Below are 18,332 nucleotides of genomic sequence, written 5' to 3'. Positions count from 1 at the left end.
TTTCTTTTAAATAAAGTTCTATGAGAAAGCATGCCTTCACCCCCATAGCCCCTCGGCCCACCTTCGTGGCCTTGAACCTTTCCTGGGGGCCCTTCCTCTTGTGTGAGGCCAGAGAGGGAGCTGGCGGGATGGTGAGGATGATGGTGGTATCGCTGCTACAGTATTTTGAGAGCTTCCTTCGTGCCCGGATGTATGGGCTGTGCTGGGAATCCCGACAACCGTTTGCCCCTTTGGGTGACACTCAACATGTCATAGAGAGAGAGGAGTGGAGCACATAGAGGGTGGAGCACGTGATGCCCCTAGTCTTGATGGAACCTCAGGGACATTCCCCTCACGCCCACTGCTGCACCTCCTCACCAGGCCTCCCAGCCTGGGGCTCCAGCATGGCCTGGGGCTTCTGGAGAGCACAGGTGGGCCTCCCGGGTGCTATGGACTGAATGTTTGAGACCCCACTTCCCCTCCAGTTCATCCGTTGAAACCCTAACCTCCAGTGTGGCTGTATTTGGAGATGGGTCTCTAAGGAGATAGTTAAGGTTAAATGAGGTCTTGAGAGTGACACCCTGATCCATTAGGGTTAATGATAGAAGAAAAGATGCCAGAGGCTTCTCTCTCTCCACCGAGGATGTGGTGGGAAGGCTGCCGTCCGCAAGCTGGAAAGAGGGCTCTTACCAGGAACTGGCCATGCTGGTGCCGTGATCTTGGACATCCAGCCTCTGGAACTGTGAGAGATGAAAGTCTGTGGTTTGAGCTGCCTGTCTGTGGGATTTTTGTTACGGCGGCCTGAACGGACAGAGACACGGGGTCCCAGCCACACGGGTTCCAGCAGAGTGCCCCGGTGTGTACTGGGCACCCATTTTTCTGAAACCCTCCAATGACTTCACACATGGTGAAGGTCCCGAGGGAATTGGCGGCTCCCTCCCGGCCTTTCTGGGGGTCTCCGGGCTCTCCTGCCACCTCAGAAGGCTCTGAGCTGTGGCTGTGCCAAGAACTCAGTGTGGGGGTGCTCAGCACCCCGTCTGTCCTATGTTTGGAGGCTGGCTCAGGAGTACAGTGGAGGCCCACAAGCCACGCGCTTCCTATTTAAAAAGTACAAATCAAACTAGCCAGCTCTTAGATAAAATGTATTTGTCTTTCTGCTTTCACAAGTATACCTTCATAGTGACAAAATTTTAAAAGTGTAGAGATTTACCATTTTATATGACTGAAAGCTGGCAAGATACCAAATATGACTGCATTCAATTGTTATATTGCACACTGGGAATTCTTCCATGCTCAACGATATTTGGATAGGTAATAAAGATGAACGTTGTGTTAATTATTGTACATTCCATGAAATTTATTAGTCTTGCCTTCTGTTTAGCAAAATGACTATGCATATTATTATAATCCTGTTTTTACATAATTTGTGTTCCCATTGAGAGTCATAATCTAAATAATTGATAACTTAATATATTCAAAGTGTACAGAATCTGGATAGACTTTTGTAAAAATGTAAATTAAAATAATTTTAAACAGTAAGCTTTTTTGGGTAAGATTCCAAAAATGGTAACTACTAAAATATTTCAAATTATCTGTTAAGAGGCAAAATACAAGTTAGAATTAATGAACATGGTCATTTCAAATCACAGTAATTTAAATAAAGCAGAAATGTTTGATTTTTCTGAAAATAAAATCTCATTGAAAATTTTTATGAGTATAAAATGAATCAGCTTTGCCGCTCAGGTGTCCATGCAAAGAATTGGTGTCTCGTTCCACATCTGTTGTATCTATTACGTAGACACATTTCGGAGTCACATGGCTTCCTTAATATTGTCGAGTGTTCCCTTGGACGCCGCCTGTCACTGATGTGAATATCGAGTCCGTCTAGAAGGAGAGATTGAGAAGGAAGCTAAGGAAGGTCCCGCCCCGTCATCCAGGGACCGCTGGTGTTATCCTGCACGCGCTGGGGGTCATCGTGTTCACGCTGTCTGCAAAGCGGTATCACGGTTGGCCCATCTCTTAACTAAGCTCTTCCCCTGCTCACGTTCCCTGCACGCTCAGACCTCCCATCCATCTGTCCGTCTGTCTATGCAGCATTGGAGGATGCAGAAGAGTCGTCCTCCGGTTGAGGCCAGCAGAGGACCAAAGGAAAGATGGCTTCCTGCCAGTGGTCACCAGAGGTGCTCCCTGCACGTGGCCTGACCGGGTCCTGAGAACTGGGTGGGTTGGATTGTTAGCTCAGCCAGAACAGAGCATTCCAGGGGCTGCTCAAGGGTGAGAAAGCTAGATGACAGTGTAAGAGATGTCACCATTCTCAATCCTGGCCGAGCGTCTGTACCATTGGGGGCCTTGGAAGGGGCACGTCTCCTGGATCCCAGGGCAGCCTCGTGCACCTGCAGCTCAGGTGGGGATGGACCCCCTGGGACAGACTGAGTGCAGGCGTTCTGAGGAGGGAGCTCCCTGGGGAAGATGACCTCCCCGTGGGGTGACCAGGCTAGGCAAGTGAGAACAGACTTCCAGAGTCAGTGTTTCAATGGCATTCTCCATGCCCTGGGGGGCATTGAAGCTTATTGAGCTGGCTGTTGGGCAGCATACGTCCTGGGAATATGATACAGGAAGGACAGACATGTCAGCCGGAGGGGGGCATCCCCCAGGGAGCCTGCAAGAGCTTGTGGCTCGATAGTTTCAACTCTCCAGAGGGGAAGGTGTTTCTTTGAGATCCTTTCTTAGGAAAATGAGATGAAAATTAAAGATGTGGTGGCAGAGGTGAGCCAGATTCCCACAACCTTTGCAATAATAGGAATTAAAGAAAACCCATCCTCAGCTTAAACACTGTCATTCTGGATGATGGCAGGGTGGGGCTAGCCACAGCCCCACCTAAGCTGTGGCCAGGAATGTCCCCGAGTGAATGACTGCAAAGCTTCCTTTAGACTTGAGGACTCGACACCTTGACAGGGCGTCTGCCCCACCCCGGGCAGTGCCTGATTCTTTTGAGGGGCACGGAAAGCTGTTGCGAGCTCCAACGCGTGAGTTGAAATTTTAAAAGCATTTTAGTAGGGGACGCATCTTAGTTTTCGGATCTCAGGGACATCTCGTCTCCCCCGGCTGTCTCAGAGCTCTCTAATTTTGTTTGACGCGCCCGGTGCCCAGACTCGATAATTTGACCCAGCAGCTGGAAACCCATCGTTTAGAAGGTGCGTCAGCCTTCGAAAGTCCCCCAAAGACAGCGGCTGTCCCAGACAGTGGCCTTCCTGCCAGCCCCTGGGAGGGCAGGGAACTCAGCCCGAGTTCTGTGGCTTGACCAGTGCTGGGAGAAGGACCCAGGCCAGGCCGCCTTCTCGAGGTGGGGGCAAGGTTGTTGAGTCTGTTTAATGCCAACACTGTCAGCCAAGCCAGACGCTGCTCACATCCCAAATGCAGCGAGGTTTAATATTGAAAGGACACTTAATCCCCTCGCTGGGCACCACCTTGGAGTGGATTCTAGGGCTTGCATGCCCTAGGAGTATTCTCTCTGGGCGGCGGGTGTCACCTCCCAGTAGCCCCCAGGGACGCCTCGCTCCACCATCCCGCTGTGCTCCCACAGTTGTCCGGCAGGGGGAGCGAGGGCTGGCGCCCTGACCCCACACCCTCCCCGCATTTGCAGCCCCAGGGGCCAGACCTCAGGAGAGGGCCCCAAACTAACCGTGGGGAGGCTGAAAGTGCACCCCCGTGTCTGGAGAGCGCTAACATTGCGAGCCACCCAGCCATGTTCAGATCCTGGATGAACTCGAACCCACTGGAGATCTTCTCCCGCGGGGCCGCGGGCCAGGAGGGAAAATGCCCACGGGGCTTGCCTAGGAAGGAGATGCTTGAGGAGTTCGCGTATTTTTTAGCTGAGCAGGGGACCGAGGGGACGTAGGGGAAAAGTCTGTACTGTCAGCTCAGTTTTCTGTCAACCTAAAACTGCTCTAAAAAATAAAGCGTATTCATTAAAAAATATGTAAAGACGTAGATACATATATAAATACTGCGCATTCTGCCTTTGGCCTCCTCACTCCCGCCCCAGGACCCGCCCTGCCTTCTCCTCCTGGGGTTTCACTGCCAGTTCCTCTTTGCACGGGGCGGGCTGTCTGTCAGCAGTTTGCTGGGAGAGGCTCCAAGGTCACGTTCTGGAATCAGTTCTGCTGGTTTAGGCCCCTCATGGCCCAGCGGCAGTGCCTTTCCTGGGAGAGTCCTTGGGCTAGTGGTTGGGGGCCGGGCTCCCTTGCTGGCTGCAGTGAGCCAGGGGCTTATCCTCTGGGGCTCCCTGCCCTTGTCTCTGAGTCCAGGGCAGTGATAACATCCTCCTACCGCATCTTGGAGAGGACTGGAGATGATACAATGAAGGCATAGCCTTGGGTTGGCGTGCAGTGAGCGCTCAAGAAGCACCAGCTGTGCCCATCTGCAGCATCAGCAGCCCCAGGAGGACCCCGGGAGCCCCTCATCCACACCTGTGGGTCTCGTCTGAGAGTGATGAATAGATTTGATTTATCAAGGGCTTGCATTGGAAAGACCATTGCAGGCATCCTAGGTCATCATCATTTTTTTTTTTTTTTTTTACTTGAGGAAGATTGACCGTGAGCTAAAATCTGTGCCAATCTTCCTCTCTTTTTGTATGTTCGCCATAGCATGGCTTGACGAGCGGTGTGTAGGTCCACGCCTGGGATCTGAATCCACAAATCCTGGGCTGCTGAAGCCGGACGTGCGAACCTAACCACCATGCAAGTAGGCTGGCCCCATTTAGTTTTTTAAGTTTTTACTTTTAATTAAAAGCATTATAAATGTACAGAAAGGTAGAAAAACATAAAATAACTGTATACTACCCCATCAGAATGCAGTGTTTTAAGGTTTTGCAATATTTTTATATTTGCTTCCACTTTTTTAATTAAAAAATTTTTTTTTTTAACTTTTGAGGTATCTCCTACTAGATGCCCATCAGTTTTCCCTCCCCGTCCACTAGCGTGAATCTGTTCTGAAGCCGGGTTTTATATCTACATCTATATCTATATTTACATCTATATCTACATCTGTATCTGTATCTACATCTACATATCTCGATATAGCCATAGCCATCTGTATTATTAGTTATGTATGAAAATTTTGTATAAATGTGTCTGTATTTGGCGAGTTGATTTTCTCCTGCATCATTATTCCATGTCGATATGTGTAACTGAAATAGTTTGTCTTCACGGATCTGTGATTTCTTCTGCTGAGGATACACCATCCTTTACTTAGTTTCCTGTTGGTGGCATTGACGCTGTTTCCCTTTCAGTGGTGAATTCACCCAGTAACCCATCGAGGGCCCGTGACACTCCCATGTCAGCCCTGGGGGTACAGCAGTGAGCAGGACAGACAGACTAGAAGTCATCCCTCACAAAGCATATGCTCCACTAAAGAGAGGAGGACACCGAGTTAATGAAAAAGTGAAGACGGTGTATGTCACGCATTGGCGAGTGCTACGCAGATAAGTAAGAACTGAGAATGGCCGCGTGGCTGATGCGTGCTGGGGAAGGGGGCTTCCCATTGCTATTTTAAATGAGGTGGTTGGACTTGAAGATGTCAAGGTGGCCAGCCACGTGGAGGTCCAGCTTACCAGCCAGACAAGCAGCCGGTGCTGAAGCCCTGAAGCCCGGGGGTGGTTGGCCACCTGTTTCTCTATTGTGTCGACGAAAATAATCCATAACCAATCTATAAATGAAAATTTGGGTGAGTTTATTCTGAGCTTAAATCTGAGGATTATAACCCGGGGCCTTTCTTCCCGAAGGAAGAAAGGGCACCAAAGAAGTGGGGTGCACAGAGTGGTTATCTACCCCCAGAGAGGATGTTTCACATAGGATTGAAATGTCCCTTTTACAGTAGTTGCGAGACTGCTCTGTCGGCACAGGGATTGATGGAAACAGCAGGTAGGTCTTCTGTCTCAGTGAACACAGCAGGGTGGCAGGTCTGTTGTCTCGTGCTGGGTGGTCACAGGTGAGCTGGGTGGTCAAAGGTGAGTGCAGCAATCAGTTCCTAGCCTAAGGAAAGATTCTTATCCCTAAGGAAATGCCAATGTAGGGGGAAGTTGCACCTTTATCTCAAGGGCCTTTGTTCTGGCCATAGGAAATGTCTAAGCAGATATACAATGCGTGCTCAACAGCCACAGTCAGGCCCTTTTGGAAAAAACAAAATCAGGCCGAGTTAGATTTACACCAAATGGCTTCCTTATATACTCCAATATATCCTATTGCTTGCCATTTTTATTTGTCAATTGCAAACCATGAGGAGGTGTCCTTGTCCCAGCTCCTCTGCCATCTGTGACTAGAGGTGGAAGTCCTTGGTGACTGGTGGTGGCACACCTTTTCCTTTACCAGGTATTCCAGAATGTTCTCCAAGACGGAGGTTCTGATTGAGACTCCTGCCAATGGTGTGGGAGGGTGTCTACATTGCTCACCTGGAGCGTGTACCTACGGGGAGGACCGTGCCACACCAGCACGATCTAGACAGAGACACGGTGTTCCCAGGTAGGAAGGCAGAAAAAGGCCGCCAAGGACATCCACGGAGGGTCCTGATCTTGACCTTATTTGGAAAAAAAGTTCTTAACAGATATGATTCGGTCAAGGATCTTGAGATGAGGAGATCATCCTGGATTATCCGGATGGTCCCTAAGTACTGTCACACGTGTCCTTATAAGAGAGAAAAGGAGAGACACAGAAACACAGAGGACAAAGTGATGTGGAGGAGAGAGAGAGAGACGGCTGCAAGCTGAGGAATGCCGGCAGTCTCCTGCAGCGGGAAGAACCAAGGAACCAGGTCTCCAGGCGTCTCCAGGAGGCTCCAGGCGTCTCCAGGAGGCTCCAGCCACTGACACCAGCCTCTCAGACGTCTGGCCCCCAGAACTGTGAGAGAACACGTTTCTGTTGTTCTCAGCCACCCAGGTCGTGGGCCTTTGTTAGAGCAGCCGCGGACACTCTGACACCTGCATGTTAACGTGTTCGTGCAACCGCAGGACACAGCTCAGGCAGAGAGAGCCTCAGAAACATGCCAACTTCGAAAGAGAATGAGGCTGAAAACACCGCAGGAGTGTCTCGGAATGGTGTAAGGAGGGGCCGTTTCGGTGGCTGGGGAGCCTTGACGCCACCCATCACGCGACGCTGCCTGCAGGTGCAGAGGCTGTGAAGACATCTCCTCCTGCACAGTGGCTCCCTTACCTGTGGGGGACACGTTCCTAGACCCCCCAGTGGATGCGGAAACTGTGGATGGTACCCAACCCTGTATATACTACGTTCTTTTCACTGAAAGGAAGCACTTCACAGCTTCTCTTTGGCGTATCTGAATTGCCAGCATCACTGCTCTTGCGCTTTGGGACCATTATTAAATACAATAATGGTTCCTTGAACACGAGCACCGTGATGCCCGACAGTCGATCTGATAAGCAAGATCGTTGCTAAGTGACTGACCAGCGGATGGCATGCGCAGCGTGGGGACCCTGGACGAAGGGATGATTGACATCCCAGGCAGCACGGAGCGGGACGGCGGGAGATTCCATCACGCTACTCAGAATGATGCCCAGTTTAAAACTTAGGAATTGTTTATTTCTGGAATTCTCCATTTAATATTTTCAGACCACGGTTGACGGTGGGTAACTGAAACCACGGAGAAGGGGTTCTCCTGGACTTAGAGCAGACTCCTTAAAGAAGGCCATCTGTGAATTCCACAGACGTTTTGGGGGACAGACGTATGCCAGGAGGCCCTGGAGCCCGGGATCAAGGTGACTGAGGCGGGCTGTGGCTGGGGGGGCTGGTTGTGTCTTCCTCAGGGCCCTGGAGTGAAGGTGCATACGGTTGGGTGGTCTGCCCATCCCTTTTTTGCCCATAAACTCTGTTATATTTTGTACGTGATTTTGCAGAAACAAGTGTCTTAGCTCAGGCTGTCGTAACAAAGTACCACAGACGGGCCAGCTTAAACAACAGACATTCGTTGCTCACAGTTCTGGGGGCTGGAAGCCCAAATCAAGATGCCGGCTGATTTGGTCCCCGTTGAGAGCCCGCTTCCTGCTTGCGGACGGCCACCGACTCGATGTGTCCTCACGCAGCAGAGAGAGAGAGAACTCTGCTGTCTCCTCCTTTTCTGATAAGGCACCAGCCCACCCTTAAGACTTCATTGGACTGTAATTACCTCCCTAAAGGCCCATCTCGAAATAGGTCACATTGGGGGTTAAGGATTCGACCGTTTTAGGGGACACGGTTGGTCCATAGCAAGGAGGCCTTGAGGACTGCGTTCATGACTTCATGGCGCAAGCTGGGGCAGCCTCCCGGGAGGGCAAACCTTGACCTGTCGGCCCTCGTTTTATTAGCGCCTGTCAAGGTCACCCCTCAGAGAGCTTTGTTCCTTGGGAAAATTGTTTTCTAGTTTCTGCAAAGGCGTTAGAGGAACAGGCCAAGCGTATCATGAAAAGGTTAAGAGTTGGATGCACACTGGTTGTTCAGAACCTCTTAAACGATGCTCTCAGCAGCCTGAAACGTAAGCTCATGCTAACACCACGACTTCCGCAGAAATGGTCTGGCCCCGTTTACAGCAGACGCTGGGACAGAAGCCCTCTGCCGCCCGACTGGAAACCCAGCGTGCTCTCTCCAGCCACTGGAGGAGGGGAGGCTGGTGCTGTCTTGAGTCTGGATGGAGACCCGGGTGGAGACCCCGTTCCTGATGCACAGAGCAGCACAGTGCCACGTGAATCTGGGGCATGGAAGGGACGTGTGTTCACCTCCTGAATGGTCCATCTCACCTGCCCTTCTTTGAATGGACTCACCACCCTTCCCCAGACCTGACCCCCGGCCGACGAGGAAAACACACCAAGGAGGCACTGTGACTCATCTTGCCATAGGCAGCGATCTTAAATGAAAACATCATTTGAACGCAGCTAAGGCGTCTGGTTTACCTGCAGCTCGGTTTCTGACCTGGGGGATATTGATTTTGGCTTACAGAGAAGATTCTAAGTGCCTGTAATATCCCTGGAGCCTTTTTCTTCTGGATAGAGAAACAGCTCAGATTTCCTGCCATGCGTGTCTTTACCCAGCCAGCAACGTAGGGCGATTGTGCTTGGCAGGCTGCTGGCCTCCGGGGGACGTCCTCTGTAGATGTGTGACATGGCTTCTGTCTTTCGGGGTCTTGATTCTAGCTGGGAGCCAGAAAGGGCCCTCGGGGAGACGTTCAGACCATTGCTGGCCTGCCTGTTGTGGGAGATGCTGTCCGTCGTCTCCGGGGGAAAGTGTGTCTGGGGCAGGCGCATTTGGGAAATGCTGCATTTGCCAGTGTCTCTGAGAGATGACCATGAAGAGGGCTCTGATAAATTCTGCAGTGAAGAGAGCTGTCTGTTTTTGTTTAATCTAGCTATGTTTCCCACACTTATTTGACTGGGGGAGGATGGGAGTGTGTGGGCACACGCGTGTGTATGCGTGTGTGACGGGAGAATTAGTTCTCCAAACACCAGTTGGGAAGTGGCAGCTTAGGAGATCTTTAGATCTTCACAGGTAGGTGTGGACCCGGCTGTCCCGAGCCGAGAGGAGGGAGAGTTTGTGTAGCCTGGGGAGTGGGATCTGAGCTGGGCTGCTGTGAGCCCGGCTTGAAGGAAGGACTTAGGGGGACAAGGGCGAGGGACTCAGGGTGGAAGACGACGGTACCCACAGGTGGTGGGAAATGGAAGACAGATCTCATTCTGTGCGTTCATCCAAAGATGCGAGGAGGGATGGAAATGGAGACCATATTTGAGACAGTGGTTACGGAAAGACCAAGAAGACCAGGATAGACGGCGCCTCTTTTCATAAATACGGTTCATGCACCCCTTTAACCAGCACAGCAGGTGGGTCTCAGGGGTATTAGTTTCCTGTGGCGGTGGGAACAAAGTCCCACAGACGGGCGGCTTTAGTAACGGGATTTACTGTCTCCCAGTTCTGGAGGCTGGACCGTGTGGGCAGGGCTGGTTCCTCCTGAGGCCTCTGTCCTTGGCATGTAGATGCCGTCATCTCCCTGTGTCCTCACATGGTCGTCCTTCTGTGTGTGCGTCCTCATCTCCTCCTTTTGTAATGATACCCATCATACGAGATTAGGGCCCACCCTAGCGACCTCATTTTACCTTAGTACCCCTTTAAAGATCCTCTCTCCCAATATAGCCTTGTTCTGGGGTGCTGGGCGTCAGGACTTCATAGGAATTGTGGGGGGACACAGTTTAGCCAATAAGAGGGGCTAATGCCATGCCGGTGGCTGGGGTCCACATTTAGACAACCCGCTGGCCCTGCGGTGTGATAGAGAACTCAGCCCTAACAGACGGGGCTGCTGTGCCACGCCATGCGGGCTGCAGTCTCTGTCACCTTGTTAGGGGAGGGTGAGGAGGGGGTCGGCTTCTGGGCAGGGGTCCCCAGAGGAGGTGATACTTGACCCGAGTCCTGGGACTCCCCACACTCTGGGTTGTGGTATGATCCTGATTCAGATAGTGGGTGGCTGGTGCCTTTCTCCAGGGCAGCCTGTGCGGGGGAAGTCCACCCTTCACACATTTTGGGTGCTGGGTCAGAAGGCCTGCTATTACAGAAACTTGGGGAGCAGCCCACCCCGTTGGCCAGTGCCCCCGTGCCTTCCGGTCCCTTGTCATAGGGAGGAGAAACAGGGATTAAATAAACACCAAGAAACAAGGCAAGCTTTTCCCTCACTTTTCCATGTGGTCCACTCTTCCCCAAAACCCACCTGCTCCCGTGCCCCCCACCTGCTCTCAGCCCTGCCTTTACTGTCCTCTCTTAGCGATTTTCAGAGAGCGCAACAGAACCTGGGTTCCTCTAGTATTCAAATCCAGTTCTTCCATTTCCTGTGAAGGCTGCTCTCCATCTGCAGCCATGACCTTGACCTTGAGTTTCAGTGTCTGTGCAAAGCTCAGAGCAGCCCCCTCGGGGGTCCCAGTGCTTTGAAGATGAGAGAATTTTACCCATTTGGAGGCAAAAAATAAATGAGTAGTCACCAAATCTTGCTTCCAATGTGTTAAATATATAAGGTGTCTGAGATTCCACTTAAATAAAAAACCATTTTTTTTGCTATATATATGTGCAATATATATATACACTACACATATACAATAATGTGCTATGCATATGCAGTAATGTGCTATGCATATGCAGTAATGTGCTATGCATATGCAGTATATGTGCTATGCATATGCAGTATATGTGCTATGCATATGCAATAATGTGCTGTGCATATACAATAATGTGCTGTGCATATGCAGTAATGTGCTATGCATATGCAATAATGTGCTGTGCATATGCAGTAATGTGCTATGCATATGCAATAATGTGCTGTGCATATGCAATAATGAGCTATGCATATGCAATAATGTGCTGTGCATATGCAATAATGTGCTATGCATATGCAATAATGTGCTGTGCATATGCAGTAATGTGCTATGCATATGCAATATATGTGCTATGCATATGCAGTAATGTGCTGTGCATATGCAATAATGTGCTGTGCGTATGCAATATATGTGCTATGCATATGCAATATATACATGCTATATATATATATATATGCTATAGATAATAAACCAGAGCCGATGCAAGCTCTGCATTTTTATAGGTCATCTTCGTAGGTCTTGAAACTGTAACCTTGATAAAGTCTACTCCGGCCGTGAGGTTTTTTTGTTTATTTTTATTTCGTGTCTTCTGTCCTAGGTCAGGTTTCACGGTGTCACTGTGGCTGCCGATGCAGCAAGTAGGACAGTCCATCTGTCTGTCCATCAGTGGTAGTAGGGGACCGTGGAGCCAGATTAAGATTTCATGTTCTCTTGGAACAATTTTATTTTTCCTGGAACACTTTAGCAGCAAAATATGGAGTCTTTGTTAAAATTGCTTCAACTGCCATTATTTTATTCTTTCCTTAATTCATAGGCACCCAGCAGGGCCAGTGACACAAACATGTTCTCAGAGCCGCTGCACTTTATCGACCTGTGTTCCTCCAGCTTAATACTTGTCCCCTGAGGTTAGTGACACTGAAACGTTGGCCCCGGGGTGCTGAGTAACCTTCCCTCCCCTGTCCCGGCACCAGCTTTTCCCAGGAAACTGGGTTCCAGATCACATTTTGGTCTTTCCTTTCCTTCCCTCTCTGTGGAGCCTCCCCCACCCCTCGTAACGATGGGTCAGAGAACCCATACGGCCCCTCGCGCCTCCACCGGCCGGGTGAAATGCGGGATGCCCACTCCTGTGTGAATTTCGGACGAACAACGAATAACTGTGTCACATGAGGATGTCCCGTGCAGCGTTTGGGAAATACTTAGAGTCAACCATACTCGTGGTTGATCTGAAATGTAGCAGCCGTCACTGGGTGCCCTCTGTTAACTGGCCATCCTGCCCGGAGTTAATAATTACACATTTCTGCAGGTGTTTGCTTTTCCCACGGATCCGCTGATCACGTGATTTAAGTGTGTTATTAAGGTCGAGAGCCTCCCGCTCCGGCCCCGGGTGGTCATGGAAAGAACTGGAAGGCAGGCGGCCACCTTATCCCCTTCTGGATGTGGTCCCGGCCCCTCCTCAGACCCGTCCAGCGGGGGCTTCTGCACTGCAGCTTTGGTAGCAGATGCGTCCGTTTGTGACCGTCTCCCGCAAGCCACTGCGGGTGGCAAGGGTGGGTGTCCTCATGGCGGGGGCCAGACGAGGGGGTCTGGGGAGCAGGAGGAGTGCAGGGCACGGCACCTTCCCCACCGGATGTCCTCTTTGGGCGATCAGTTTTGTTTCTGGAGTTCGGTTTGACTTTAGCCTGGCACAAAACTCCTCAACACCCCCCTCCCCTTGTTTTTTGGAAGGCAGACCCTGGCTGTTGTGCCCACTTCACGGTTCCGATCTGTGTGTTCAGGATGGTATGTCCAACTGCAGACTTGCTGTGTGTGGCCTGCAAAGTGACCATTGAAAACGATGGATTCCCAATGCTGATCCCTTGCCAGCTCTCGAGTGAGCTCTGACCTGCCTGGAGACCGCCTGCAGAGCTGGTCCCCGGGGCCGAGCGGCCGGCTGCCTACCAGCAGGAGCTGGAGTTGAAACGCGGCCGCCTGGCTGACTTGGGGCACGTGTCCGGCCCCTTTTGCCTTGGCCCCCACTCTGCTCCCTTCCTTGTGTTCGACTGGCTCCTGCGGGCATCTGTGTTCAGGAGCCCTGGTGTCCCCGGGGACGTGTTTGCTGAGTGTCCGCTGTGTCCAGTGAGAATCAGGAGAGTCCCCGTGCGCATGGAGACGGCATACTGCACAGACGAGATGCACACGTGACAAAGGACGCACATCCGGGGCTAAGGAGTGCTTTCGAGAAAGTAAACTGGGCTGGAAGTAGACGGTGGGGCGCGATTGTTTTTTTAAATTTTAAGCCGTGGTGCTCTTTTGGGAAGCTGGGGGTAGAATGCATTTGAGGGAGCCTTCCTATGTGTGCCCCTGAGGGAGTAAGCTGGGCGCTTGGCACCATCTCGTCTGCTCTCTCAAGCGGGCCCTTGACCGACTTAGAGGTGGAAGGCCAGGACGTGGCAGGGACGGGCGTGCACCGTGTGTCTGCTCGGCGTCAAGCTCTGCTCCACACGCCCATTTTTCAGATGCCAACACTGAGGCCCTCGCTGCCCTGAAGCCCCCGTGCTTTCTGGGGCCAAGGTCCATCCCTCGTGGGAATGCTGGCGGAGTGGCAGGTGTGCCTGGAACCGCTTCGTTATCAGACACTCCTGCCTCCACCTGTGCCCGGCTTCCCACAAACCCGACGGCGGTGACTCCACGGTAGATGTTCATGCCCGCCGGAGAAGGGCATGCACGTTCCGTCCTCTCCCTCTGCTGTCTCTCGGCCCCTGTGGGGTTTGGAACCAGCGCAGATGGGGGAGGAAGGAGGGGAAGGAGCAGAAGCTACTCTGAGCCGCCTTACGCCCCTCAGGGCAGGAAGAAGCCACCGGACCCCATGGTGACAAGACCCAACACCTGTGTCCATCCTGGTGCTCAGGTGAGGAAGCCACACCGCTCCCACTGGCCGGGCAGCACCAGGACTCGGTCCTCAGCCCTGGGAGAAGGCTTGTTGCACCTGAGTTCTGCAAAGTTATAGCCACAGACTCGACTCGAGGTGAACCTGGAGCTCCGATTCTTGTTAGAGTTGCCTGGGGGGCTTTTAAGACTCTGTCGACACTGGGGCCTTGCCCGGCACCAATTAAATTGGAATTTCTGGCACTGTGTTTTTTTTAAAGATCCCCAAGTAACTTCCTTCTGCCGTGACTGCTCTCGTGGGCCTGCTTCATTGCAACCTGGGACATAGTTAGAAATAGTTATTTCCGCGTATTATGTCGTTATATTTATCATATAATCTAGATTTATATTGTATATTATAAAATAATATGTTATGATAATTACTTATATATAATTGTATATAATATATTATAATAATTATAATAATATATAATCCTGTATTATAATTGTAACTACCGTATAGTACATAGCGTGTAAATACTGTACACTGTGTAATTATGCCAGGCGCTCATTTCTTCACGCATAGATGGGGAATGAGCGAATGCATGAACGAACGCGTTGCTCGAAGCTGCAGTGAGGCTGGCTGGCTCCTTCCTCAGGGGGAATCGGGAAGGCCCAGCTCCCGTCCTCGGCCGCAGCTCTCTCTTCCCCCACCAGATTTTGCACTTCTGTGGTGGGAAAACGTCAAGCTGAAATTACAGAGGCGTTTGGTCGGTGAATGCAAGAATACCCGTTTGCCCTGAATTTTAGTTGAGGATTACAATGGGGTGAACTTTGAGATTTTTCATTAAAAAAATGAAATCTTCTTGGTGATTTGGATGAGGTGCCCTTCGAGGCCTTTAATCGGCCGGGTGATGCCCACCCTGGGGTGGTCTGGAGGAGGGGGAGGCAGAAGACAGAGGAGGCGGCCAGTGTGAGTGAGTGGATGGAGCAGTGGTCAGGCTCTCAAACTCACAACCCGGGGCCGGAAAGATATCGCCAGTGAGAGAGCCCGGCAGGCGGAAGGAAGATCGGAGGATGTTGAGTCTGAGAACCCTAACCTGGTGAGGGCATGCCAGGCCAGGGAGGGTGCCACTGCTCGCTCCTGCCCCTAGGTGCCGTGTGGCAGTCCCCAGCATTGCCTGATCCTCCCGATGGTCAAAACAAGCCAGAAATCTGGGTTTTCGTGTGAAATCTCCAGGTTAGCAAACATATGAAAGCCTGTGTAGGTCAAACAAATGGCGTGTGGGGGCCACACGACCCTGGCCTTTTCTCTGAGGACGGTCCAGATCCTGTTGGCAGGAAGGGAGCCCCTGACCTCCGTCCTGGTCTTGCCCTTCCCTCTGGAGGGTGTGCATTTCTGGAGCCGCTCCCTTGCTCGGCCGGGCTTTGCGTGTGCCTGTGTGTCTGGTGAATCCTTGTGCAAGGCTGGGTGGAGGATGGAAACGCACCGGGTGGCTGCGTCCAGGACCGACTCCGCAGGCTGAGCAGGGAAACGCTTCCTGGGGATGTTTGCTGTCGTTAAATGGACTCTGGAAATAACGGTGGGTGGCAGCTATCCCTAATCAAATGCAGAGTTGGCACTGGATGAGCTGTGTCCTACCTGGGGCTTCTCTGAGCCTCCCCCCCCCACCCCGCCACTGTCCATCATGAAACACGAGGATGGGGGACACGCACCCAAGCACCTACCGGGCTGAGCTCCTGGGAGAGAAGGGCAGGTGAGCTCTTTCCTTCCCTCCCTCCCTCCTCCTCCTTCCTTTCTCTCTTCCTTCCTCCCTCCTTCCTTCCCTCGTTCCTCTCTTCTCCTGTGAAATTTCCAACACAGAGAAGGAAAAGCGTGGAGAACAATATAGCAAACATCTGCGTCCCCAGCTTCATCAAAGGTCGACATTCTGTCATATTTGCTGGAACCATTTTAAGGAAATCACACCTTACAAGTGGCGTGGCAAGCCCTGTCAACCCCTTTCTCCCTCCCGAGCGACGGCCGCCCCTCGAGTTTAGAGTTTCTCTTTCCTGTCGTGTGCTTCTCCGCCGTTCCTCCGTGCATGCCCACGTGCCATCGACAGGACCGCGCTGCCGCATCTTCCCAGCCTTTGTGTAGGAAGCATCCGTGCTGTTTGGGTCGTCCCACAGATGCCTCCTTTCACCCCCCTGCTGTGTTTGGGGATCCTCTGTGTGCTGCTGGGGTCGTTCATTCTCACAGCTGTGCAGTCGTGGGAAGAAGAGACCACACCTTAAGCAGGCAGTCCCTGAACGATGAGGTGGCCCAGGACAGCCTCGTTTTTGCGGGAACGACCTTGTGCCTCTCTGCTTGTGTGCGTGGCCTTGACCTCCCTCACAGGGTTCACGTGGAAGTGGAATTGCTGGTTTGGGACATCCTCCATTGGCTCCCCGGCATCCCCGGTTCACACCAGCTTTTCTCCTCACCTTTCTGGACCGCGGCCCACAGAGCTGGGGTGGCCTTGCACGTGCTTGCTCACAGCCCCGGCTCCAGGTGGCAGTCGGCATGGGGTGACAGGTGCTGGGTCTTTGCTGAGGAGCATTTATTGCCTTCCGTCGTGAGGGAGCTGTACCCCCAGCTGCCACGGACTCTCGGGGACCCCGGCTCCGGCGTCAGCCAGCTCACGCCTGTGGGCTCCGCTCACTCCTGGGCCTGGACATTATCTCATCTCTGAGCCCGGCCTGCCTTCCGGTTCTATTTTTACACGTCTCCTCTTCTTGCTCCGTGTTTGAAGCCGAGGGGGTTATTATAGCGTGAACTCGGTGCCCCTCTGACCTGAGCCTGCACGTCCTCTGCTGCTGCTCTATCCTCAAAGAGAAACCAGAGGGAGCCTTTTTTCTTCCTTTGCAAAGTTTCGAGTGGCTCCAGCGGCCCCTTGGTTAGTCCCTATAAACTGTGGTCATGGCCGCAGCGACTTAAGGCTCCTTGTAAATGCCGGGTTTCCCGGCACCCGGCAGAGCTCCCTCCGCCCCCTGCCGGTCCTGCCTGCACCCCGCTTGGGTCCAGGGAGGTGGGGGTGGGGGCGCGCGCTCTCGCTGCCTTCAGATCCACGCATCACACGCGACTGGACCTGAGCCTGCACTCACGCAAGCACCAGTGTCCACTGCGCCCCTGGCTTTTCTTTCTTCGATTTTCACATTTCCTCGTCTTTTTCCTCCTCCCTACAGACATAGCGCAGCCATGCCGCGCAGCCCGACATCCAGCGAGGACGAGATGGCCCAGAGCTTCTCCGACTACTCCGTGGGGTCGGAGTCCGACAGCTCCAAAGAAGAGACCATCTACGACACCATCCGGGCCACCGCGGAGAAGCCGGGCAGCGCCAGGACGGAGGAGGGCCAGGGTAACACGTTGGTGATCCGCATCCTCATCCAGGACCTGCAGCAGACGGTGAGCCCCCAGCTCATTCCTGGTCCACATCAAGCGTGATTTGAACTCAAGGGTGCCTATGGTCACCCTCTGCATGGCCGGTCCTGGTGGCTCCCCCACATGTTGTGCTGTTGACTGCCACCCCACTCCTGCTGGTCCCAACCGTCCCCGTGCCTGCCTCGGTCCCCGTCATTCGTGGGGCACCTACTACGTGCCGGGATGGAGGCCACACCTGCAGGGCACAGAGACTAGCCCTGCAGAGGAAACGCACACAGTAGGCACATTAGCAAACAGGGCTCCCAGCACCCAAGCTGCCCTGTGCTCAGTCACACACAGCCCCCGACGTCCCTTGCTCATTCCCACTTGCTGGGTGTGCAGCTCTGCCTGGGCGCCCTTCCCCGCAGTGCCCGCTGGCTGACTCCTGGTTCTCCCTCAGGGTCTGGACCACATTCTGGTTCCTGTGTCCCCCCCAGCCCTCGGGGCTTCTTCTTTCTCATGGCCTCTGGCATCCACCCCCACCTCGCGCTTGCCTAGTGCCTGTGGGTCCTTGCTGGCGGGTCTCCCTGGAGGGTTGACTCGTGGGTGTGCAGCAGGGCGCCCAGCTGCCTGTGTGGCACTGGCCCCGTGGGTGCTCCAAATCGATCACCGAAGATGCCTGAGCGAGCATCCCCAGGTCGCACCACCTTGCGCCTCCCTCCCGGACACTTTCGGACTCGACTCCCTGAGAAAGCGTTTCATGTGAGCTTTGCTTCCTTGATCCCTGACTTTTTTTTCTTTTATAAGTCTATCGGGGCTTTCTGATGAAATCGGAAACTGCTCAGAGCAGAGATAAGCACTTGCAAATCTTGCCTCTCCCGGTTCCCGTGAAAGGGCTGCATTCCCACGAGTGCTCCTCAAGTCCTCCTGGTTGGTGACGTTGCTGGTCTGGGGGAGGTTGGGCGATTCTCAGGGACATCGACATACTGTTGTGCATGGTCCTTTTAACATGCCCTT

General features: G+C 52.7%; 1 protein-coding gene across 14 annotated transcripts in view; it reads left to right on the top strand.

Moving 5' to 3' along the window:
* SHANK2 (SH3 and multiple ankyrin repeat domains 2) overlaps positions 1-18,332 on the top strand; it is a 561,551-nt gene that overhangs the window by 55,130 nt on the left and 488,089 nt on the right. For all 14 annotated transcript variants that reach the window (XM_070229004.1, XM_070229003.1, XM_070229002.1 and 11 more), the window contains exon 3: positions 17,141-17,360. In XM_070229004.1, coding sequence (XP_070085105.1) covers positions 17,154-17,360 — 207 coding nt within the window. In that variant the 5' untranslated portion in view covers positions 17,141-17,153. The remainder of the gene's footprint in view (positions 1-17,140; positions 17,361-18,332) is intronic.

Source organism: Equus caballus, chromosome 12 (genome assembly GCF_041296265.1).
Source record: "Equus caballus isolate H_3958 breed thoroughbred chromosome 12, TB-T2T, whole genome shotgun sequence".
NCBI classification, from domain to species: Eukaryota; Metazoa; Chordata; class Mammalia; order Perissodactyla; family Equidae; genus Equus; species Equus caballus.
The sequence above is the reverse complement of the archived record's forward strand: the minus strand, read 5'-3'. Positions and strand labels throughout refer to the sequence as shown.